The sequence below is a fragment of the Scyliorhinus torazame genome, chromosome 3 (assembly GCF_047496885.1).
Source record: "Scyliorhinus torazame isolate Kashiwa2021f chromosome 3, sScyTor2.1, whole genome shotgun sequence".
Classification (NCBI taxonomy): domain Eukaryota; kingdom Metazoa; phylum Chordata; class Chondrichthyes; order Carcharhiniformes; family Scyliorhinidae; genus Scyliorhinus; species Scyliorhinus torazame.
In genome coordinates, this window is record NC_092709.1 from 206,419,412 (window position 1) to 206,439,723 (window position 20,312).

Genomic DNA, 20,312 nt, shown 5'->3' on the forward strand with positions numbered 1-20,312 from the left:
AGGTTGGGGGTTGGGGAGGGGGTCCGTGCCGGGGTGGAGGTTGGGGAGGGGGTCCGTGCCGGGGTGGAGGTTGGGGAGGGGGTCCGTGTCGGGGTGGAGGTTGGGGGGGGGGTCCGTGCTGGGGTGGAGGTTGGGGAGGGGGCCGTGCCGGGGTGGGTGATGGGAGGGCAAATGAGTTGGTCCACCTGGCCAGGTGCCAGCCTCCAACAGTTGGACCCATGCGGTCCATGCCACCTGGCTGGGGGGAGGAGGGGATATGGGCAATGATGACATGTCGTCGTTCCCCTCCCCCCCACCAGGCCGTCATGTTTTCAGACCATCCAGCGATGTTGGCCGCCGTGGTGGCAGCCGCTCATGTCTATGTTGCCCTGGATGAGGAGGAGGAGGAGGAGGAGGAGGAGGAGCGTGCCAGAGAGGCGGCGCAGGCTGCCGCAGAGGGGAAGGCGGCAGCCGCCCAGGCTGGAGGGACACCTGACCGACAGGACGAGGAGGGGGAGGAGGACGTCGCGGCCCCACGGCAACGGAGGCACCCGAGGGCGCCCCGTGTGTACCGGCCCCGGCAGTCATACCAGGACCTCACGGACCGGGAATGCAGGAGGAGACTCCGGATGAGCCGGGAAACCGTGGCACACATCTGCCACCTGCTGGCACACCTGTCACCGCGTGGCACTGGCGGGGGACACCCTCTCCCCGTGTCTGTCAAGGTTACGGTGGCCCTGAACTTTTATGCAACGGGGTCATTCCAGGCACCGAGTGGGGACCTGTCCGGCATATCGCAGACATCGGTGCATCGGTGCATCCGGGCAGTGACAGATGCCCTTTATGCCATGGCGCACCGCTACATCCGCTTCCCCGTGGACCGGGCCAGCCAAGATGCCCGGGCCGTGGGCTTCTCTGCCATTGCCGGGTTCCCCATGGTCCAGGGCGCGATCGATGGGATGCACGTCGCCGTGCGGCCACCTGCAGATAACAGGGCCGTGTTCACTAATAGGAAGGGGACCTATTCGATGAACGTACAGGTGGTCTGCGACCACCGCATGATGATCCTGCACGTCTGCGCCCGTCACCCAGGCAGTGTACACGACTCATTCGTGTTGTCGCGGTCATCCATCCCCGGCATGTACGAGGGACGCCATCCCCGGCTGAGGAGCTGGTTGCTGGGCGACAGGGGCTACCCATTGCGATCGTGGCTGATGACGCCTATACGGAGGCCACGCAATGAGGCGGTGAACCGCTACAATGATGCCCATGTAGCGACAAGGGGAGTGATCGAAAGGTGCTTTGGCGTGCTGAAGATGCGTTTCAGGTGCCTGGACCTCTCTGGGGGCGCCCTCCAGTATCGGTCAGATAGGGTCGGCCGCATCATTGTGGTGTGCTGCGTCCTGCACAACATAGCCCAGCAGAGGGGCGATGTGCCGCAGGCAGAGGAGGGCGGACTGGAGGAGCAGCAGGAAGAGGCCCAGTCCTCCCCAGATGAGGGGGATGGGGGCAATGGTCAGGGCAGACGGGGTAGACACAGACTGGTGGCTGTCCACCGTTACCGGCTGGCCCAGCGGGCACGGGACAGACTGATAGATGCCCGCTTCACTGACTAGATGGGCGTGGGAATCGGGTAGTATGGCCACAGACCGCACACCATGACAACAGCCGACCACCCACACCCCCCACCCATCCACCCACCCAGCACCCTCACCCCCCTCCCCAACCCCACACACCCCACCCGCATGCACACCACCCCCCCACCCCCAATTGCCGATCCACCGGCGGCACAACGGGCCGGGCTCACCCAGTTGCGGGTGGACGCGTGTCTATCGCAGGCCATGGAGGATGATGACAACCCGCCTCCGATGAGCTCCTGGCTCTACATCGTTGGACTATGTCTGACCCATGGCCACAGTACCACCATCCACCCGGACCATCCCTGCATGCGGCTGTGACACTGCAGCGCACGGTCCCGTCCTCTGCCCGGGGGATGTTGATGGCGGCCCAGGGGGAAGGGGGCAGACTCACCTGGGGCTGAGGTAAGACCACCCCTCACACACACACTTGCGCTCAACGTACATGACACCCCCGCACACTTTGGACAGAGCACAAAGGCAGCTTCGGTAGGTGTAACATTGACTTTAATAACCAAAGGAGTTCATGCACATGCCCTAGCGCCTAAAACTCATCTGTGCCCTGCACCCGTGCCAACTTACTCAGTGTCTAATTGTTTGGCCTTACGGGCCCTTTGACTACGTCTACGTGGTTCCCCAGACGGTACAGCAGAACTGGAGGTGGACTCCTGTGATTCCTGCCCTCTGACACTGGATCCCTTTGGCGGCCGTTTCCTGGGGCGTCCTGGCCTAGATGGGCCAGGCTGCGGCCCGGGCGACTGGGATGGCGAGCTGCCAGCCTGTCCTGCCCGTTGCCCACCCGATACACCTGGGACGGAAGGGGGGAGTCCGAGGTGTCGCGGTGTACCGGGACCTCCCCTACAGAGGGAGCCGGGACGGACCACACCACCTCCTCCTCCCTCGGGGTGCCCGATGGCCCCCAGGCCTCTACATGGGTGGGGGATGCGAACGGACTGGCCATCCGACGCGCCCCCGACATCTGGCGCTGCCAGTCCTGGAGGCCCGTGCTGGTATCGACAGGGGTCTGCAGGTTTGCAGCCATGGAGCCCAGGGGGTTGTCGAACCCTGTCTGCGACAGTGCGACGCCAGCTCGCACATGGCCACTGGCGCCGATGCCCTCAGCGATGGCCTGCTGAGACTGGGCCATGGCCTGCAGAGACTGGGCCATGGCCTGCAGAGACTGGGCTATGGCCTGCTGAGACTGGGCCATGGCCTGCTGAGACTGGGCCATGGCCTGCTGAGACTGGGCTATGGCGTTGAGCGCCTCTGCCATCTGGCGCTGGCACTGGCTCATGGCCTCCTGTGAGAGGGCAGCCATTTCCTGGGCCACAGACGCCGCCTGCACGGAAGGCCCCAGGCCTCGCAAACCGTTCCCCATGTCTGACACCGTCGCACCCATTGCCTCCACCGCGGACGCCACCCGTGCGGTGTCAGCCTGGGTGGCACGCATGACCGGGACCACTCCCAGCTCCTGGACGCGGGTGGACTGCTCCACCTGCGACCGCAGCCGCCGCAAGCCACCCGTCACCCTATTCGCTCGTCTCCGTGTCGGTGGTTGCATCGGATCTATGTGTGGGTGTGGTAACTGCAGGAACCCGGGATCCATCTGGGCGGCAGATGTTCGCTTGGCCTGGGCTGCCCTCCGACCGCCCGGTCCCTCTGCTGCTCCTACCTCCACCTGCTGTACCGGGACGGCTGTGTTGTGCGCACCAGTGAGTGTACCAGACGCCTCATCACTAAAGTGCCCAACCGTGGTGAGTGTTTCTGCGATGGTGGAGGGTGTTGGTGACAGCAGTGGCGTTGTGTCGTGCTCTTCGTCCCACTCTGAGTCCATGGCACTTTGGGGTGGGGGTTCGTCTCCACCCATCCACTCTGAGTCACTGTCCGGTATTTCGTCTTCCAGGGAAGGGGTGTCCTGGGTAGTGCTGTCCCGGGTAGTGCTGTCCCGGGTAGTGCTGTCCCGGGTAGTGCTGTCCCGGGTAGTGCTGTCCCGGGTAGTGGTGTCCCGGGTAGGGGTGTCCTGGGTAGTGGTGTCCCGGGTAGGGGTGTCCTGGATAGTGAGTGGTGTCCTGGGTAGTGGTGTCCTGGCTCGGATGTGACGGGGGCCTGTGGCTGCCCCCCTCATCGCTGGGTGGTCGCTCCCGCACGTGACGGGGGTGTCGTCTCCCTGTTGCTCCAGGTCTCTCCGTCTCCCGTGGTGTGCGAGAGGCATCCTGCGGGCGTCGCATGCTGGAGGGTCCGGGTCTCTCCGTCTCCCGTGGTCTCCGAGGGGCATCCTGCGGGCGTCGCATGCTGGAGGGTCCGGGTCTCTCCGTCTCCCGTGGTCTCCGAGGGGCATCCTGCGGGCGTCGCATGCTGGAGGGTGCGGGTCTCTCCGTCTCCCGTGGTCTCCGAGGGGCATCCTGCGGGCGTCGCATGCTGGAGGGTCCGGGTCTCTCCGTCTCCCGTGGTCTCCGAGGGGCATCCTGCGGGCGTCGCATGCTGGAGGGTCCGGGTCTCTCCGTCTCCCGTGGTCTCCGAGGGGCATCCTGCGGGCGTCGCATGCTGGAGGGTGCGGGTCTCTCCGTCTCCCGTGGTCTCCGAGGGGCATCCTGCGGGCGGTCTGCATCTGCGGGGATGGGTGCCTGGACGTTTGGTCCTGCGATACACAATGAAGCATGCATGGTTAGACATCAGGCAGTGATCAGGTGATATGGGAGAGGGGGATATAGGGGAGGGGGGATATGGGGACGGGCTGTTGGTGGCTCACTTGCTCGTGGGGCCCCGACCTCTGCATCAGCAACCTCCCGGTCCTCAGGTCCGCCAGCCAGTTCCAGGGCCCTTTCCTCGTGTACGGTCAGTGGCCTCTCATCAGCGGGCCCTCCTCCAGTCCTCACATGCTCCCTGGTGTTGTGTGCGCGCTTCTCCTGTGGGGGGGGTGGTGGCAGGGGTAAAAGGCAACAGTGTTAGGCAGGTATATGAATGCACGCCATCGGTTGCGCGTGCATTGCAGAGGTTAAGGTTAGGGCTGGATTCACTTGGGGATATGGGGGATATGGGGGAGGGGGGGATATGGGGGAGGGGGGATATGGGGGATATGGGGGAGGGGGATATGGGGGATATGGGGGAGGGGGGAATATGGGGGATATGGTGGAGGGGGGATATGGGGGAGGGGGGATATGGGGGAGGGGGGGATATGGGGGAGGGGGTATATGGGGGATATGGGGGAGGGGGGATATGTGGGAGGGGGGATATGGGGAGGGGGGGATATGGGGAATATGGGGGAGGGGGGATAGGGGGGATATGGGGGAGGGGGGATATGGGGGAGGGGGGATATGGGGAGGGGGGAATATGGGGGATATGGGGGAGGGGGGATATGGGGATATGGGGAGGGGGGATATGGGGGAGGGGGGAATATGGGGGATATGGGGGAGGGGGGATATGGGGGATATGGGGGAGGGGGGATATGGGGATATGGGGGAGGGGGATATGGGGGAGGGGGATATGGGGGAGGGGGGATATGGGGGAGGGGGGAATATGGGGGATATGGGGGAGGGGGGATATGGGGGTTATGGGGGTGGGGGGATATGGGGAGGGGGGAGTATGGGGGATATGGGGGAGGGGGGATATGGGGGATATGGGGGAGGGGGGGATATGGGGGAGGGGGGATATGGGGGATATGGGGGAGGGGGGGATATGGGGGAGGGGGGATATGGGGGAGGGGGGGATATGGGGGAGGGGGGGATTGGGGGAGAGGGGATATGGGGGATATGGGGGAGGCTCACCCTGCCTGCTCTGACGAGGTCGTTCACCTTCTTGTGGCACTGGGTGCCTGTCCGTGGTGTTAGGGCCACAGCGGTGACGGCCTCTGCCACCTCCCTCCACAGACGCCGGCTGTGGCGTGGGGCAACTCTGCGGCCGTGCCCGGGATACAGGGCGTCCCTCCTCTGCTCCACCGCATCCAGGAGCGCCTCCACATCGCATGACTCGAACCTCGGGGCTGAGCGACGGCCAGCCATCAAGTCGGGTGTTGCGGTCGGCTGTTCCGGTCGGGTGGGGGGGAGCTGCGCGGCCTTATGAGCCGTCACGCCGTGCAGCGCGTATGACGCTGCACGGCGTGAACCATTGCGCAAGCGCGGATCCCGTTACGTCGCTGCTAGCCCATTTCGGGCCGCAGACTATCGGCCCATTTTTATGACGTGACGCAAGTGGGATTTGCGCCGTTTTTTGCGCCGATCGGCGGAGTTTCCGCCGATAACGGAGAATTTCGCCCGACAAGTCAACACCTGGGGCTGAATTTTATGCGTCATCTGTGGGAAGGAAAGCAGGCGGGTGCAGCCATGAAATTGGGCACCATGCCATCGGTGGGCTGCCAGCTGACCCATCCTAGCTCCCATGCAATTTTACAAGTAACGGGGTAGCCTCAAGCGGACCACCTACCTATGACGCAGTTGAGACCCTTAAGTGGGGAAGTGATGCCTGCTTAATGGGCACATCCCATCACTGCTCCACTTTAATAGTTAGCAGGAAAGCCTGCGCCCAAAGTGCAGCCCGGTGGGTTTGCCCTTGCAGGCTGCTGGCCACGGGGGGGGGGGGGGGGGGGGGGGGGGGGGGGGTCGCAGCCTCTTTTCAGAGTTCTGAATGACAATTGGAGGGCCCCTCACAACAGTTTTACCTCCCCGAGTTTAATCTTCTCCCTCTTGCCCTGTGCAATATGCTCGCCTACCCCCTCCCCAGCACCTCCTGAGATCCCTGGAGGTCTGAATCCATTACTGAATACCTGCCTTCCCAGTGTTCTCAATGCAATACTGGCAATGGAAACTGTTTCTTGTGGCACTGTCAGTACTGGAGAACTTCCAGTTACCAATTGGCTGGCTTCTCGCGGGAGGAATGGAAGTGTCACCCCATAATAATTGAAGCTGCATCAGCCAAATAAATGGAAGCGAGGCGGGCCACTTAAATGAGGCGGTCTTGCCCCCAATATTTACACTGGTATGCATGGAGCCTGCGCTCAGCAAATCATCCAGTCCACAAAGAATAATATGTAAACGTGGAAAGGTCTGGTGCCAAGATTGGAACCTTGGGCCACACCACTTATGTGGGTGGGTAGGAAAAGCTGCACAAATTATCCCTTCCTATATAACCATATCTAAACAAAGATAGATAGATAGATAGATGGACCATGGATGCTGAAAAGTCAGCCATTCCAGGTCAATCTAATTAAAACTTACAAAAATGCCTCCTTGTTCCATGGTCCCTATTTTCACAAATGTTGATGAAGCATTCTCAGGTGGTCTCGCTATCAGCAAAGACTGATCCTTTGGAAGAAGAACAGATCATCATTGTTACACAAAAGAAAGATACCACAAACTCTAGAAATCTGAAATAAAACAGAAAATGATGGAATTACTCAGCAATTCAGGCAGCATCTGTGGAGAGAGGAATTGAGTTAATTTTTCAAGGCAATAACTTGTCTGATTTATTTTAGTATACTGTATGGAAGGAAAGCTATTTCTTGGTAATGACATGTAAATATAATCAAAATACTGGATTAATTTGAATTTTGGTTTAATAATTACAAGTTTCTATTTTCTACACGATAGAAAGAAGAGCTGGAAACCTCCCTCTGCAGCCTCTCTGACTTTGGCCTACTACAATGTTCCAATGAAGCTTAACGTAAGGTCAAGAAAATGCACCTCATCTTGTGACTGGGGCATTACAGCTTTCCAAATTCAACATTTCCATTTAGACTGTAACCTGTTTATAATTCCGTTCCTTTGTTTGGTGCTTCTCTTTCTTTTTCCTTTTTGTTGCTTTGGACCGCAGATATTCAGGATCATGCCCCTCGGAGACCACGGGAGACGGAGAGACCCGGACCCTGGGCATGCGACGCCCGCAGGATGTCCCTTGGAGACCACGGGAGACGGAGAGACCTGGAGCAACAGGGAGATGCAGGTGCAGCGACACAGGCGTGTGCCACCCAGCGACGAGAGGGGCAGCCACAGGCCCCCGTCACAGCCGAGCCACGAAACCACAACCCAGGACACCCCTACCCAGGACACCCCTACCCAGGAAACTGAAATACAGGACAGTGACACAGATTGGATGGGCGGAGACGAACCCTCACCCCAAAGTGCCATGGACTCAGAGTCGGACGATGCGCACCACACAATGCCACTGCTGTCACCAACACCCTCCACCATCGCAGAGACGCTCACCCCGGTTGGGCACTTTAGTGATGAGGCGTCTGGTGCACTCACTGGTGCGCACAACACAGCTGTCCCGGTACAGCAGGTGGAGGTAGGAGCAGCAGAGGGGCCGGGCGGTCGGAGGGCAGCCCCTGCGCATGCGAACATCTGCCGCCCAGATGGATCCCGGGTTCCTGGAGTTACCACACCCACCCATAGGTCCGATGCAACCACCGAACCTGGGACGAGCGAAGAGGGTGACGGCCAGCTTGCGGCGGCTGCAGTTGCAGGTGGAGGAGTCCACCCGCGTCCAGGAGCTGGCAGTGGTGCCGGTCATGCGTGCCACCCAGGCCGACACCGCACGGGTGGTGTCCGCGGTGGAGGCAACGGGTGCGACGGTGTCAGACATGGGGAGCGGTTTGCGAGGCCTGGGGCTTTCCGTGCAGGCGGCGTCTGTGGCCCAGGACATGGCTGCCCTCTCACAGGAGGCCATGAGCCAGCGGCAGGTGGCAGAGGGGCTCAGCTCCGTGGCACAGTTTCAGCAGGCCATGGCCCAGTCTCAGCAGGCCATAGCCCAGTCTCAGCAGGCCAAAGCCCAGTCTCAGCAGGCCATCGCTGAGGGCATCGGCGCCATTGCCCATGTGCGAGCCGGTGTCGCACAGTCACAGACAGGGATTGCCAACCCCCTGAGCTCCATGGCTGCAAACCTGCAGACCCCTGTCGATACCAGCACGGGCCTCCAGGACTGGCAGCGCCAGATGTCTGGGGGGCATCGGATGGCCAGTCTGTTCGCATCCCCCACCCATGTAGAGGCCTGGGGACCATCGGGCACCCCGAGGGAGGAGGAGGTGCTGGGTCCTGTTCCGGGTCCCATTGTAGGGGAGGTCCCAGAACACCTCAGCACCTCGGGCTCCCCTCCTTCCGTCCCAGGTGCATCGGGTGGGCAACGGGCAGGACAGGCTGGCAGCTCGCCATCCCAATCGCCCGGGCCGCAGCCTGGCCCATCTAGGCCAGGACGCCCCAGGAAACGGCCGCCAAAGGGATCCAGTGTCAGAGGGCAGGAATCGCAGGAGTCCACCTCCAGTTCTGCTGTACTGTCTGGGGAACCACCTAGGCGTAGTCAAAGGGCCCGTAAGGCCAAACAATTAGACACTGAGTAAGTTGGCACGGGTGCAGGGCACAGATGAGTTTTAGGGGCTAGGGCACGTGCATGAACTCCTTTCGTTATTAAAGTCAATGTTACACCTACAGAAGCTGCCTTTGTGCTCTGTCCAAAGCTTGCTGGGGTGTCATGTACGTTGAGCGCAAGTGTGTGTGTGAGGGGTGGTCTTACCTCAGCCCCAGGTGAGTCTGCCCCCTTCCCCCTGGGCCGCCATCAACATCCCCCCGGGCAGAGGACGGGACCATGCGCTGCAGTGTCACAGCCGCATGCAGGGACGGTCCGGGTGGATGGTGGTACTGTGGCCATGGGTCAGACATCGTCCAACGATGTGGAGCCAGGAGCTCATTGCAGAGCGGGTTGTCATCATCCTCCATGGTCTGCAATAGACACACGTCCACCGGCAACTGTGTGAGCCCGGCCGTTGTGCCGCAGGTGGATCGGCAATGGGGGGGGGGGTGCATGCGGGTGGGGGTGAGGGTGCTGGGTGGGTGGGGGGTGTGGGTGGTCGGGTGTTGCCCTGGTGTGTGGTCTGTGGCCATACTACCCGATTCCCACGCCCATCTAATCAGTGGAGCGGGCGTCTATCAGCCTGTCCCGTGCCCGCTGGCCCAGCCGGTAACGGTGGACAGCCATCCGCCCATGTCTAGCCCGTCTGCCCTGACCATTGCCCCCATCCGGGGAGGACTGCGCCTCTTCCTGCTGCTCCTCCACTCCGCCGTCCTCTGCATGCGGCACATCGCCCTCTGCTGGGCTATGTTGTGCAGGACGCAGCACACCACAATGATGCGGCCAACCCTATCTGACCGATACTGGAGGGCGCCCCCAGAGAGGTCCAGGCACCTGAAACGCATCTTCAGCACGCCAAAGCACCTTTCGATCACTCCCCTTGTCGCTACATGGGCATCATTGTAGCGGCCCGGGCATCTTGGCTGGCCCGGTCCACAGGGAAGCGGATGTAGCGGTGCGCAATGGCATATAGGGAGTCTGTCACTGCCCGGATGCACCGATGTCTGCGATATGCCGGAAAGATCCCAACTCGGTGCCTGGAATGACCCCGTTGCATAAAAGTTCAGGGCCACCGTAACCTTGACGGACACGGGGAGAGGGTGTCCCCCGCCAGTGCCACGCGGTGACAAGTGTGCCAGCAGGTGGCAGATGTGTGCCACGGTTTCCCGCCTCATCCGGAGTCTCCTCCTGCATTCCCGGTCCGTGAGGTCCTGGTATGACTGCCGGGGCCGAACACACGGGGCGCCCTCGGGTGCCTACGTTGCCATGGGGCCGCGACGTCCTCCTCGTCCTGTCGGTCAGGTGTCCCTCCAGCCTGGTCGGCTGCCGCCTGCCCCTCTCCGGCAGCCTGCGCCGCCTCTCTGGCACGCTCCTCCTCCTCATCCAGGGCAACATTGACATTAGCGGCTGCCGCCATGGCGGCCAACATCGCTGGCTGACCAGAAAACATGACGGCCTGTGGGGGGGGGGGGGACATGTCATCATTGCCCATACCCCCTCCTCCCCCCAGCCAGGTGGCATGGACCGCATGGGTCCGACTGTTGGAGGCTGGCACCTGGCCAGGTGGACCAACTCACTTGCCCTCGCATCCCCCCTCCCCGGCACGCACCTCCCCATCCCCCTCCCCGGCACGCACCTCCCCGTCCCCCTCCCCGGCACGCACCTCCCCATCCCCCTCCCCGGCAGTCATCCTCCCGTCCCCGGCACTCCCCCGGAGCCCACCCCACCCCCCACCGCACACACACAACCCTACACAGACCTCTCCCCCACACATACAGACTGCGGCCACGCCATCACCTCTCCAGCGGCCAACCCCCCCGGCCATCACCCACCTCCACGCTGGTCGGCGTAAACCTTGAGCACTGGTTGACGCTGATTTAAAGGTGTTTTGATGGGACTTCGGCCCATCCGGACGGGAGAATATCGGCAGCCCCGAAATCCATTGCCTCGCGCCCACCCGTGCCATTCTCCGAGGCGTGTGGCGTGATTGACGCCCTGCTGACTTTTCTCCCTTCGGAGAATTTGGCGGGGGCGGAATTCACGACGGCCCACGGCGATTCTCCGACCCAGTGGGGGGTCGGAGAATCTCGCCAAGAGTGTTTGCGCCGTCGTGAACGCTGTCGCGTTTCACAACGGTGCGAAACGGCCGTGGGCAGTAGCGATTCTGGCCCCCATAGGGGGCCAGCACGGTGCTGGAGCAGTTCAAGCCGCTCCAGCCTCCCTTCTCGGCACCAAATGGGTGCCGCGCTAACCCGCGAATGCGCGGGGGGGACTTCCTCAGCGCCCTGGCCCCGACGCAACATGGCGTGGGGGTTCAGGGGCCGGCCGAGTAATAAGATAGGGCCGAGGCTGGAGAGGCCGGTCCGCCGATCGGTGGGCCCCGATTGCGGGCCAGACCCCAGGCCCCCCCCCCAGCCCCCCCCCCAGCCCCCCCCCCCCTCCCCTGGTACGGGAAGGAGTGCTTCTCCCCACCTCACAGGCCGCCCCCTGACCCTACTGGCAGAGATCCCGCTGGCTGCGAGCAGGTGTGAAAGGCGCCGGCGGGACTCTGCCGTTTACGCGCGGCCGCTCGGCCCATCAAGGCCGGAGAATCGGCAGCCCAGCCGCTGACAGCGGCACATGACCGGCGCTGCGCCAAACGCGCCGGCACAAATGGCGCTGATCCTCCGCTCCTCGGAGAATCGCTCGGATCGGCGCCGCGGGAGAAAATGGCACGAACGACGATTCTCCCATACGGCACGGCCTGGGAGAATCACACCCTTAGTGTTGTCAAATGTTTATTAGTGCCTTTGGTAGTGGTGCGTTACCCCGATCACTCGTTTACATGCACATTTTCATGTGGAGGTATGGATAGTGACGGTAGAGGCTCCAACTATCTTTTCATCACATGGCTGGCTCATTCTTTGTCATTGTGTGTTGGAAGGAGTTACTGATTGACACTCAACCTGTTTGGGTACGTTATGAACACAGCCCGGGGGGAGGGGGGGGGGCGGTTAAGAAGAGCCGGCAGCGTGGAGAGGGGGTTGAAACAGTGCTGGAGGAGGTGAGATGGGTGAGTGAGCAGGGGTTATGGGGTGGTTGGGGGGGCTAGTGAGCAAAGCCAGAGGGGCAGGAGTTGTGAGCAGAGCTGAGGTGGGGGAGGAGGTTGAGCAGGGCTGTGAGAAGAGTCGGTAGTGTAGGAGTTGGGGTGAGCAGAGTACGGGTATTGGAGGAGGTGGGACAGCAGAGCAGGAGGTGCTGGCTTGCTTTCACATTCCCCAGATTCACAGTGCTGTTCTCTTGTGTAAGTTCTATACCTGCTAGGAGCAGGGCCTGAATAAACATCATAAATAACTAAAGAAGTACTAGGTTGTCAGCCACAGTTTACACACGGACGGGTCCTGACGTCACATGGGCTCCCATTAATCCATTTCTGGTGAACCACAAGTTCTAAGTTCCAGTGTATGTCAGTTCCCCATGACCTGCAGTGCCACTGCAGCCCTCTATGGCAGCGAAGATCTCAGTGGAACACTTCTGCTCGGCCTGAAAACATGATCCTGAGCTTTCTGTCACCTGCCTTTTTAATCTACATCTTACTCTCACTCTGACCTCTCGGTCCTCTGCCTCCTGCAGTGTTCCACAAAGTTCAATCCAAGCTTGAGGAACAGCACCTTAATTTAGGCACTTTACAGCCTTCTGAACTCAAGATGTGAGTTCAACTATTTCTGATCATAACCTCTGCCCCTATTTTTTTTTCTTTTCTTTGCAAGGTTTGGTTTTAGTCCAATTTTTCTCTTGTTTTTGCTTTCAAACAACAGTTGTTCATTGTTCTGCCATTCACCCCTCCTTGAAACACTTTTTGTCTTCACTAATGTCCCATTACTACTCCCTTTGCCGCCGCACCAACACTGTTTTGTCCTTTAATCTCTCCTATTTTTCACCCTATCACAGGCCTTCCCATTGTGTTCTTTTCCCACCCTACCCCTTTCACTTGTCTGAAACCTATTACATTTTACATTTTTCCCAGTTCTGATGGAAGGTTCATCAATTGAGTCCCTCTCCACAGTTGCTGCCTGATCAGTTATTTCTAGAATTTTCTGTTTTTATTACAAACCAGAGAGAGTCCTTCTGTGCATAATAAAATTGCAAAGACACATACTTTGTTCACAGATAAAACCTACAGCCACACTTAGCAAAATAGTCTTTATCAGCTCGGTCGTTTCAGTTATTGCATTATGAGCAACATGATACAATATCACGTTAATCTGGGTTACTTTTAAGAAATTTTGTAGCTAATAAGGAGTAAAGGGCTGGTGAGTTTCAACTGAAAATTCGAAATCAGCTTTCAACAGATGTTGGTCTACCTCCAATTATTATATTAACAGCCTTTAATTCACTGATTAGAGAAGAACTCATAAACCAAGTATCTATTTTGCTTCAAATATTTATTTGGAAATGAAATATTTAGTGATTTGAGGCAAGTAATTACTGTTGGATAAATTAGTGTCCTCAAATTACATTCCTCTGTTCCCTATTTCAACAGAGGCAGTAACTGTTTAAAATGTAACGGTTGCTGGTTCATTTAGAGGAGCACAATGTAATATAATTGCATTAAACATTAATATGCAAATACTATTAACAGTGATTTCTAGATGACTAGCTTAGCTGTACTTTGTAAACATAATCATTGTAAACATCAGGTGGAACAGTGGTTGGCACAGCTGCCTCACAGCACCAGGGATCCAGGTTCAATTCGGGCCTTGGGTGACTGTGTGGAGTTTGTATGTTCTCCCTGTATTTCCTCCAGGTGCTCAGGCTTCCTCCCACAGTCCAAAGATGAGCACGTTGGGTGGATTGGCCATGATCAATGCATTCTGCGGGGGAATGGGCTTAGGGCCCTCCTCTTTCGGAGGGTCGGTGCGGACTCGATGGGTCGAATGGCCTCCTTCTGCACTGTAGGGACTCTATGGATTTCCTGAAAACAACTCAGTGGAGCACAGATTTGCTCAGCTAATTGAGTTTTTAATGTCCCTCTCGGGTGTGTGACTGTGTAAATAGTTCAAATAAAGTCAAATTAAATGAACGACGCAACTATGTGGGAGATTAATGAAGTCATAAACATTTTAATTGTAGCACAACCTGTCAATCTGAAGGAGGATCCTTTAATTATTGTTGATGGTACTAACGCCTGCTCCTGCCCTCTCCAAAGGAGAAAATGTTGATTGGCCTGGGCCCCTCAGGCAATATTGTTCTCTCATAGACTGAGTAGATATTGACATTTGATCATACTGTCAGTTCATAAGTTAAAATAATAATGATTGCATCAATAATCTGGAATCTTCAGCAACAGTCTTTAAAAAGATGTCAAACTTCCAATTGATTCAGTGAGAATAATTTGTGACTAATCAGCCTGCTGTCCTATTCCACTGACAAAAGATGAACAGAATTCATTGAAACTCATTCAACATTTATCTAATGAATTAAATATTGTTTTGTTTAACATTAGTCCAAGAGGAAAATCTATAAATTGTTAGCAATGTGGAAGGTTTGTATGTTCTCCCCATGTCTGCGTGGGTTTCCTCTGGGAGTAACGATGCACAGGTTAAATGGGGTTACGGGGATAGGGCGGGGTAATGGGCCGAGGTGGGGTGCTCTTTCGGAGTGCCAGTGCAGATCCGATGGGCCAAATGGCCTCCTTCTGCATTGTGTGGATTCTATGGATATATTTCCATGGAAGTTAACAATTAAACAGTGAACTTAAATGAAAATAAAATAACAGACAAGTAACAAGACAAGCAGGCATCTAGAAGAACAATGCGATGCGATTTGACCAGTAACAAAGATTAGCAGGAATCTAGAGACATTGAGGTGCATATGGCCATATTAGAAATATTGTTTACCAGATATCAGTGGGGCTGTATAAATTATAACTTCTAAAGGCAAGGAATTTGAGAGAGGCAGTCAGTAGAATCCACTGAGGAATAGCAAAAAGACTAAACAATATATGTGCTAGCACGCTTACTGAAAATGAGGCTAGTTCTCCATCCAACAATCAGGCAGGCCAGTTCCATCTGTGATCCAAGCCAAGGAAGCCTATTTCCTCTAACATTTAGAGTCACTTCATATTGTAGATATTCTCCTCTAAAAGACACAGCTTTGTTCCTTCGCTGAACCAGGAAGAGACGTTTTCCCAGACTTGTTCACCTAAGTGATATTGTGTAATAACTATTAACCGGATTTGAGCTACAGAGTTACTAAATTTGGACGTTGCTTGGGAAAAGGGGTGTCTCAGTGAGTTCAGGGAACATGGGTATATTTTGGGAATAAGAGGCAACTTCAGATGCAACATGTGTTTAGTTATTCATATACTTAAGTGTCATAACGTATATTAGTTCATTGTGTGTTTTTTTAACTTTAATAAATATTCTGTGTTAATTGTTTGCACAACAACTAGACTGGTTACTCGCTGGCTTGGACATTGTTCCTCACATTATTCCAAACAAATATACCATTAACCAGTGTTGCAAATTACCCTTCGAGATTTTGAGACACTCTCACATATTAATATGATTTTATTATTCTCACAGTTGGAGTAAAAAAGACAAAATGAAACCTGTTAAATCAGTATAGTTAACAAATCACCCCATGTTGAAATTTAGATTGAACTGTATCAACTCTTGTACAGTTTTGTTAATTTTACTCCTTTTTGGTAATTCACATGGGTGCTTACGTGAGATTTTGAACAAACTCCCTGGCCAAACACATCTTTTTATTTTACAGCTCAGATTCCAATTTGGTCAATTTTGTTCAGAGCATGAAGATAGATGGTAATTTACATTTCCACAACCATTCTGTCTATCATCTATTGTCCTCACTATCAACATTCTGGGGGTTACCATTGCCCAGAAGCTGATCTGGACCGGCCATAAAAATACCGTGGCTAAAAGAGCAGGGCAGAGACTAGGAATCCTGCAATGAGTAACTCACTTCCTGACTCCCCAAAGGCTGTCCACCATCTACAAGGCACAATCAGGAGTGTGATGGAATACTCTCTGCTTGTCTGGATGAGTGCAGCTCCATCAACACTTGAGAAGCTCAACACCGTCCAGGACAAATCAGCCCACTTCCACAAACCTTCACTCATTCCACCATTGATGAACAATAGCAGCCGTGTGTACCATCTACAAGATACACTGCAGCTACTCACCAAGGCTCCTTCAGCAGCACATTCCAAACCTACGACTACTCCTGTCTAGAAGGACAATTGAAGCAGCACATGGGAACTTCACCTGGAAGTTCTCCTCCAATTCACTCACCACCCTGACTTGGAAATATATCACTGTTCCTTCACTGTTGCTGGCTCAAAACCCTGGCACTTCCTTCTTCAAAGCATTGTAGATGTATCTACATGACATGGACTGCAGTGGTTCAAGAAGGCAGCTCGCCACTACCTTCTAAAGGGCAATTCGTAATAAGCAATAAACACTGGCCTAACGAGCGCCATCCACAACCTCTAAATGAATAACAAAAGGATTCTATTATTTCTATGCTTCATTCTGTTCTACTCTCTTTCATCACCGAATGAAAGATTTTTCTTGGCAAACCTCAAATCATTTTCATTTTATAATAAAAGGAGACAATTTCAGCAATGTAAAATAGCATAATTAGGCATTCTCTCTTTTCAAATGCTGTGCTGTATGGTTCCTCAGTCAGGGCTGAATATTGTTCATGAATAGTTAAAGAACTTGCTAGAAAGGACAAGTAATATTTCCTCTACCACCTAATGAACATTGGAATTCTGGTCATAACAGAAAAAAAAATACATTCCAGCTTTGTCAGGAACACAATATCTGTGAATAGAAGTGACTGGTGTAAAACCACAAATTGTAAGATTTGCCCTGAATTAATATTCAGTAATGTCATAACCAATGAGCCATTTATTGTGCATACTGGCTCCCCGAAAGAGCACAGGATTCACAGGGAAAAAGGAGAGGTTGCACTACGTTTATGAGGGAACTCGCTGTGATGAATGGTTACTGTACCCTTAACACCATGTAGGTGATGCCCCTTTAAGACCGGGTTTGGAACCCTGGGGGACTCCGCCTCCGGCTCCGCCCACATGGGAGCCGTATACAAGGTGACGCCCTGTAGGCGGCACTCAGTAAGCACACGTCTCTGTAACTGGCTAGTTCTCTGCTTATTAAAGCCTTCATTTACCATTCCACACTCTCGTGTGGTTATTGAGGGTACTACAATTTAATAAGCAGACTACGTTAGGATGGATGCCGGTCTCAAGCCAGAAAAGCTCAACCTGGAAGCATGGACACCAGAGGCCAAAGACATTTTTAAGTACTGGCTCTGCTGCTTCGAGGTCTACCTGGAATCCTCGGAAGTTCCCGTCCTAGGGCCTCGCAAGCTGCGCCTACTCCATGCCCGGGGGAGCCATAGAATCTCCGCCATGATCGAGAAGGCGACAACTTACGATGAGGCGATCGAGATCCTGCAAAAGCATTTCGTCAAACCCATAAATGAGGTACATGCACAGCACCTGCTTTCTACCTGGCGGCAGCGCTCAGGGGAAACGCTGGACAAGTACGTGGAAAAGCTCACCGCGCTCGCCAGGAACTGCAACCATCAGGATGTGACGGGGGAAGTCCACATGAACCTGCACATCCGAGACGCCTATGTGTCCGGCATCCGTTCGACCTATATCAGGCAGCGACTCCTCGAAAATGGAGCTAAAGACCTTCAGGACACGGAAACGCTCGCCACCTCACTGGAAGTGGCCCGCCGCAACCTAGGCACCTACCCCGATGACCCTGCGAGCCCCCCTCGGACTGCCCCAGAATCGGCCACGCTACGGGCCTGCGCCGCCGGTGACCCGCCCAGACCGGGGGCACACCGTGCATTTTCTGTGGACAGGGCCAGCATCCACGTCAACGATGCCCGACCCGCTCCGCCATCTGCAGCGACTGCGCAAAGGGGCATTTCGCGAGGGTCTGCCTGGCCAGGTTCAAGGCCCAGAAACAAAATGCTCACCAGGCCCGAAAATCGAGCTCACAGGCCCGCAGGCCCCACAACGCGGCTGCGCACCGGCCGGACACGCCCCTTTCTGACGCGTCACCGGACTTGTGCAAGTCATGGGGCAGCCAGCTTGGTGGCGGCCATCTTCGAGACCCCACACGTGTGACCGACGGCGGCAGCCATTTTGTGAATCCGACACGGCTGAGGACTCGGACTTCCCGCAACTGGGAGCGATCACCCTCGACCAATCACGGCCAAAGCACCTGCGGACCTCCATGATGCAGGTCCAGATCAACGGGCGCGACACTCCCTGACTCTTCGACTCCGGGAGCAGTGAGAGCTTTGTCCACCCAGAAATGGTAAGGCACTGCCCCTTGCGCACCTATCCCGCTTCCCGAACCATAGCCCTCGCCTCCGGGTCCCACTCGGTCCAAATCAAGGGGTATTGTATTGCAAATCTCGCGATCCAGGGCGCCGAAAATGCTCATTTCAAGCTCTATATACTCCCTCACCTCTACGCCCCCTGCTGCTCGGTCTGAATTTCCAGTGCAGCCACCGAAGACTGACCCTGAATTTCAGCGGACACTTCTTTCCCCCCCCCCCCCACGGTATGCAGCCTTGCAACACTGAAAGTTGCACCCACCTCACTATTCGCGAACCTCACCCCCGACTGTAAGCCCGTCGCCACCAGGAGCCGGCAGTACAGTGCCCAAGATATGACTTTTATCAAGTCAGAGGTCCAGCGTTTACTTGAAGAGGGGGTCATCGAGGCTAGCAACAGCCCCTGGAGAGCACAAGCGGTGGTAGTACGGTCTGGGGAAAAGAAACTACAGCCAGACCATAAACCGCTTCACGCAGCTCGATGTGTACCCCCTTCCCCGCATAGCAGAGATGGTCAATCGGATCACTCTGTGTATTCTCCACTGTCGACCTAAAATCCGCCTACCACCAGCTCCCTATCCGACCAAATGACCACCTCTATACTGCTTCCGAAGCAGCCGGCCGGCTTTTCCACTTCCTCAGGGTCCCCTACGGCGTCACAAATGGGGTCTCCATCTTCCAGAGGGCGATGGACCAAATGGTGGACCAGTACGGATTGCGGGCTACTTACCCATACTTGGACAATGTCACCATCTGCGGCCATGATCAGCAGGACCATGACGCGAACCTTGAAAAGTTCCTCCAGACCGCCCGGGCCCTCAACCTCACCTAAAAATGCGTTTTCCACACAACCCGACTAGCCACCATCGGCTACGTCATGGAAAACGGGGTCCTAGGTCCCGACCCCGACCGCATATGCCCCCTTAAGGAACTCCCCCTCCCCCGTAGCCTCAAGGCCCTCAAACGGTGCTTGGGGCTTTTCTCCTATTACGCCCAGTGGGTCCCCAGATATGTGGACAAAGCCTGGCTACTCATAAGGACCACGACATTTCCCCTGACGGCTGAGGCCCAGTCGGCCTTCAGTTGCATCAAGGCCGACATCATCAAGACCGCTATGCACGCGGTGGACGAAACCATCCCTTTCCAGGTAGAGAGCGATGCGTCAGACATCGCTCTGGCTGCTACCCTCAACCAGGCAGGCAGGCCAGTAGCGTTCTTCTCCTGGACCCTCACCGCCTCCGAGATTCGGCACTCTGCAGTCAAAAAGGAGGCACAAGCCATTGTGGAGGCTGTGCGGCATTGGAGGCACTACCTAGCCGGTAGGAGTTTCACCCTAGTTACCGACCAATGGTCGGTAGCCTTCATGTTTGATATCGCACAACGGGGCAAAATTAAAAATGATAAAATCTTGAGGTGGAGGATCGAACTCTCCACCTACGTGTACGATATTAAGTATCAACCAGGAGAGCTCAACGAGCCCCCAGATTATCATCCAGGGGAGCTCAACAAGCCCCCAGATGCCCTGTCCCACGGCACATGCGGCAACGTGCAGGAGGATTGCCTGCGGGCCAACCACAATGACCTCTGTCACCTGGGGGTTACCCGGCTCGTCCACTTTATCAAGTCCCGCAACCTACCGTACTCCACCAAGGTCAAGGCCATGACCAGGGCTTGCCAGATCTGTGCGGAGTGCAAACCGCACTTCTACCGGCCAGACAAGGGTCGCCTTGTAAAGGCCTCGGGGCCTTTTGAGCGACTAAGCGTGGACTTCAAAGGTCCCCTCGCATCAACCAATACCTACTTCCTAACTGTCACCGACGAGTTCTCCCGTTTCCCATTCGTCGTTCCCTGTTCCGACATGACCTCGGCCACTTTCACCCTGTTTGGTTTCCCCGCTTATGTCCACAGCGACCGATGTACATCGTTCATGAGCAATGAGCTGCGTCAGTATCTGCTCAGCAAGGGCTTCGCCTCGAG

At 56.0% G+C, this 20,312-nt stretch overlaps 1 protein-coding gene across 2 annotated transcripts in view; it reads right to left on the minus strand.

Annotated features, from left to right (window-relative positions):
• Positions 1-20,312, minus strand: part of LOC140408913 (uncharacterized) — a 299,625-nt gene that overhangs the window by 28,800 nt on the left and 250,513 nt on the right. For both annotated transcript variants that reach the window (XM_072496790.1, XM_072496791.1), the window contains one exon: positions 6,827-6,913. In XM_072496790.1, the coding sequence (XP_072352891.1) occupies positions 6,827-6,913 (87 nt within the window). The remainder of the gene's footprint in view (positions 1-6,826; positions 6,914-20,312) is intronic.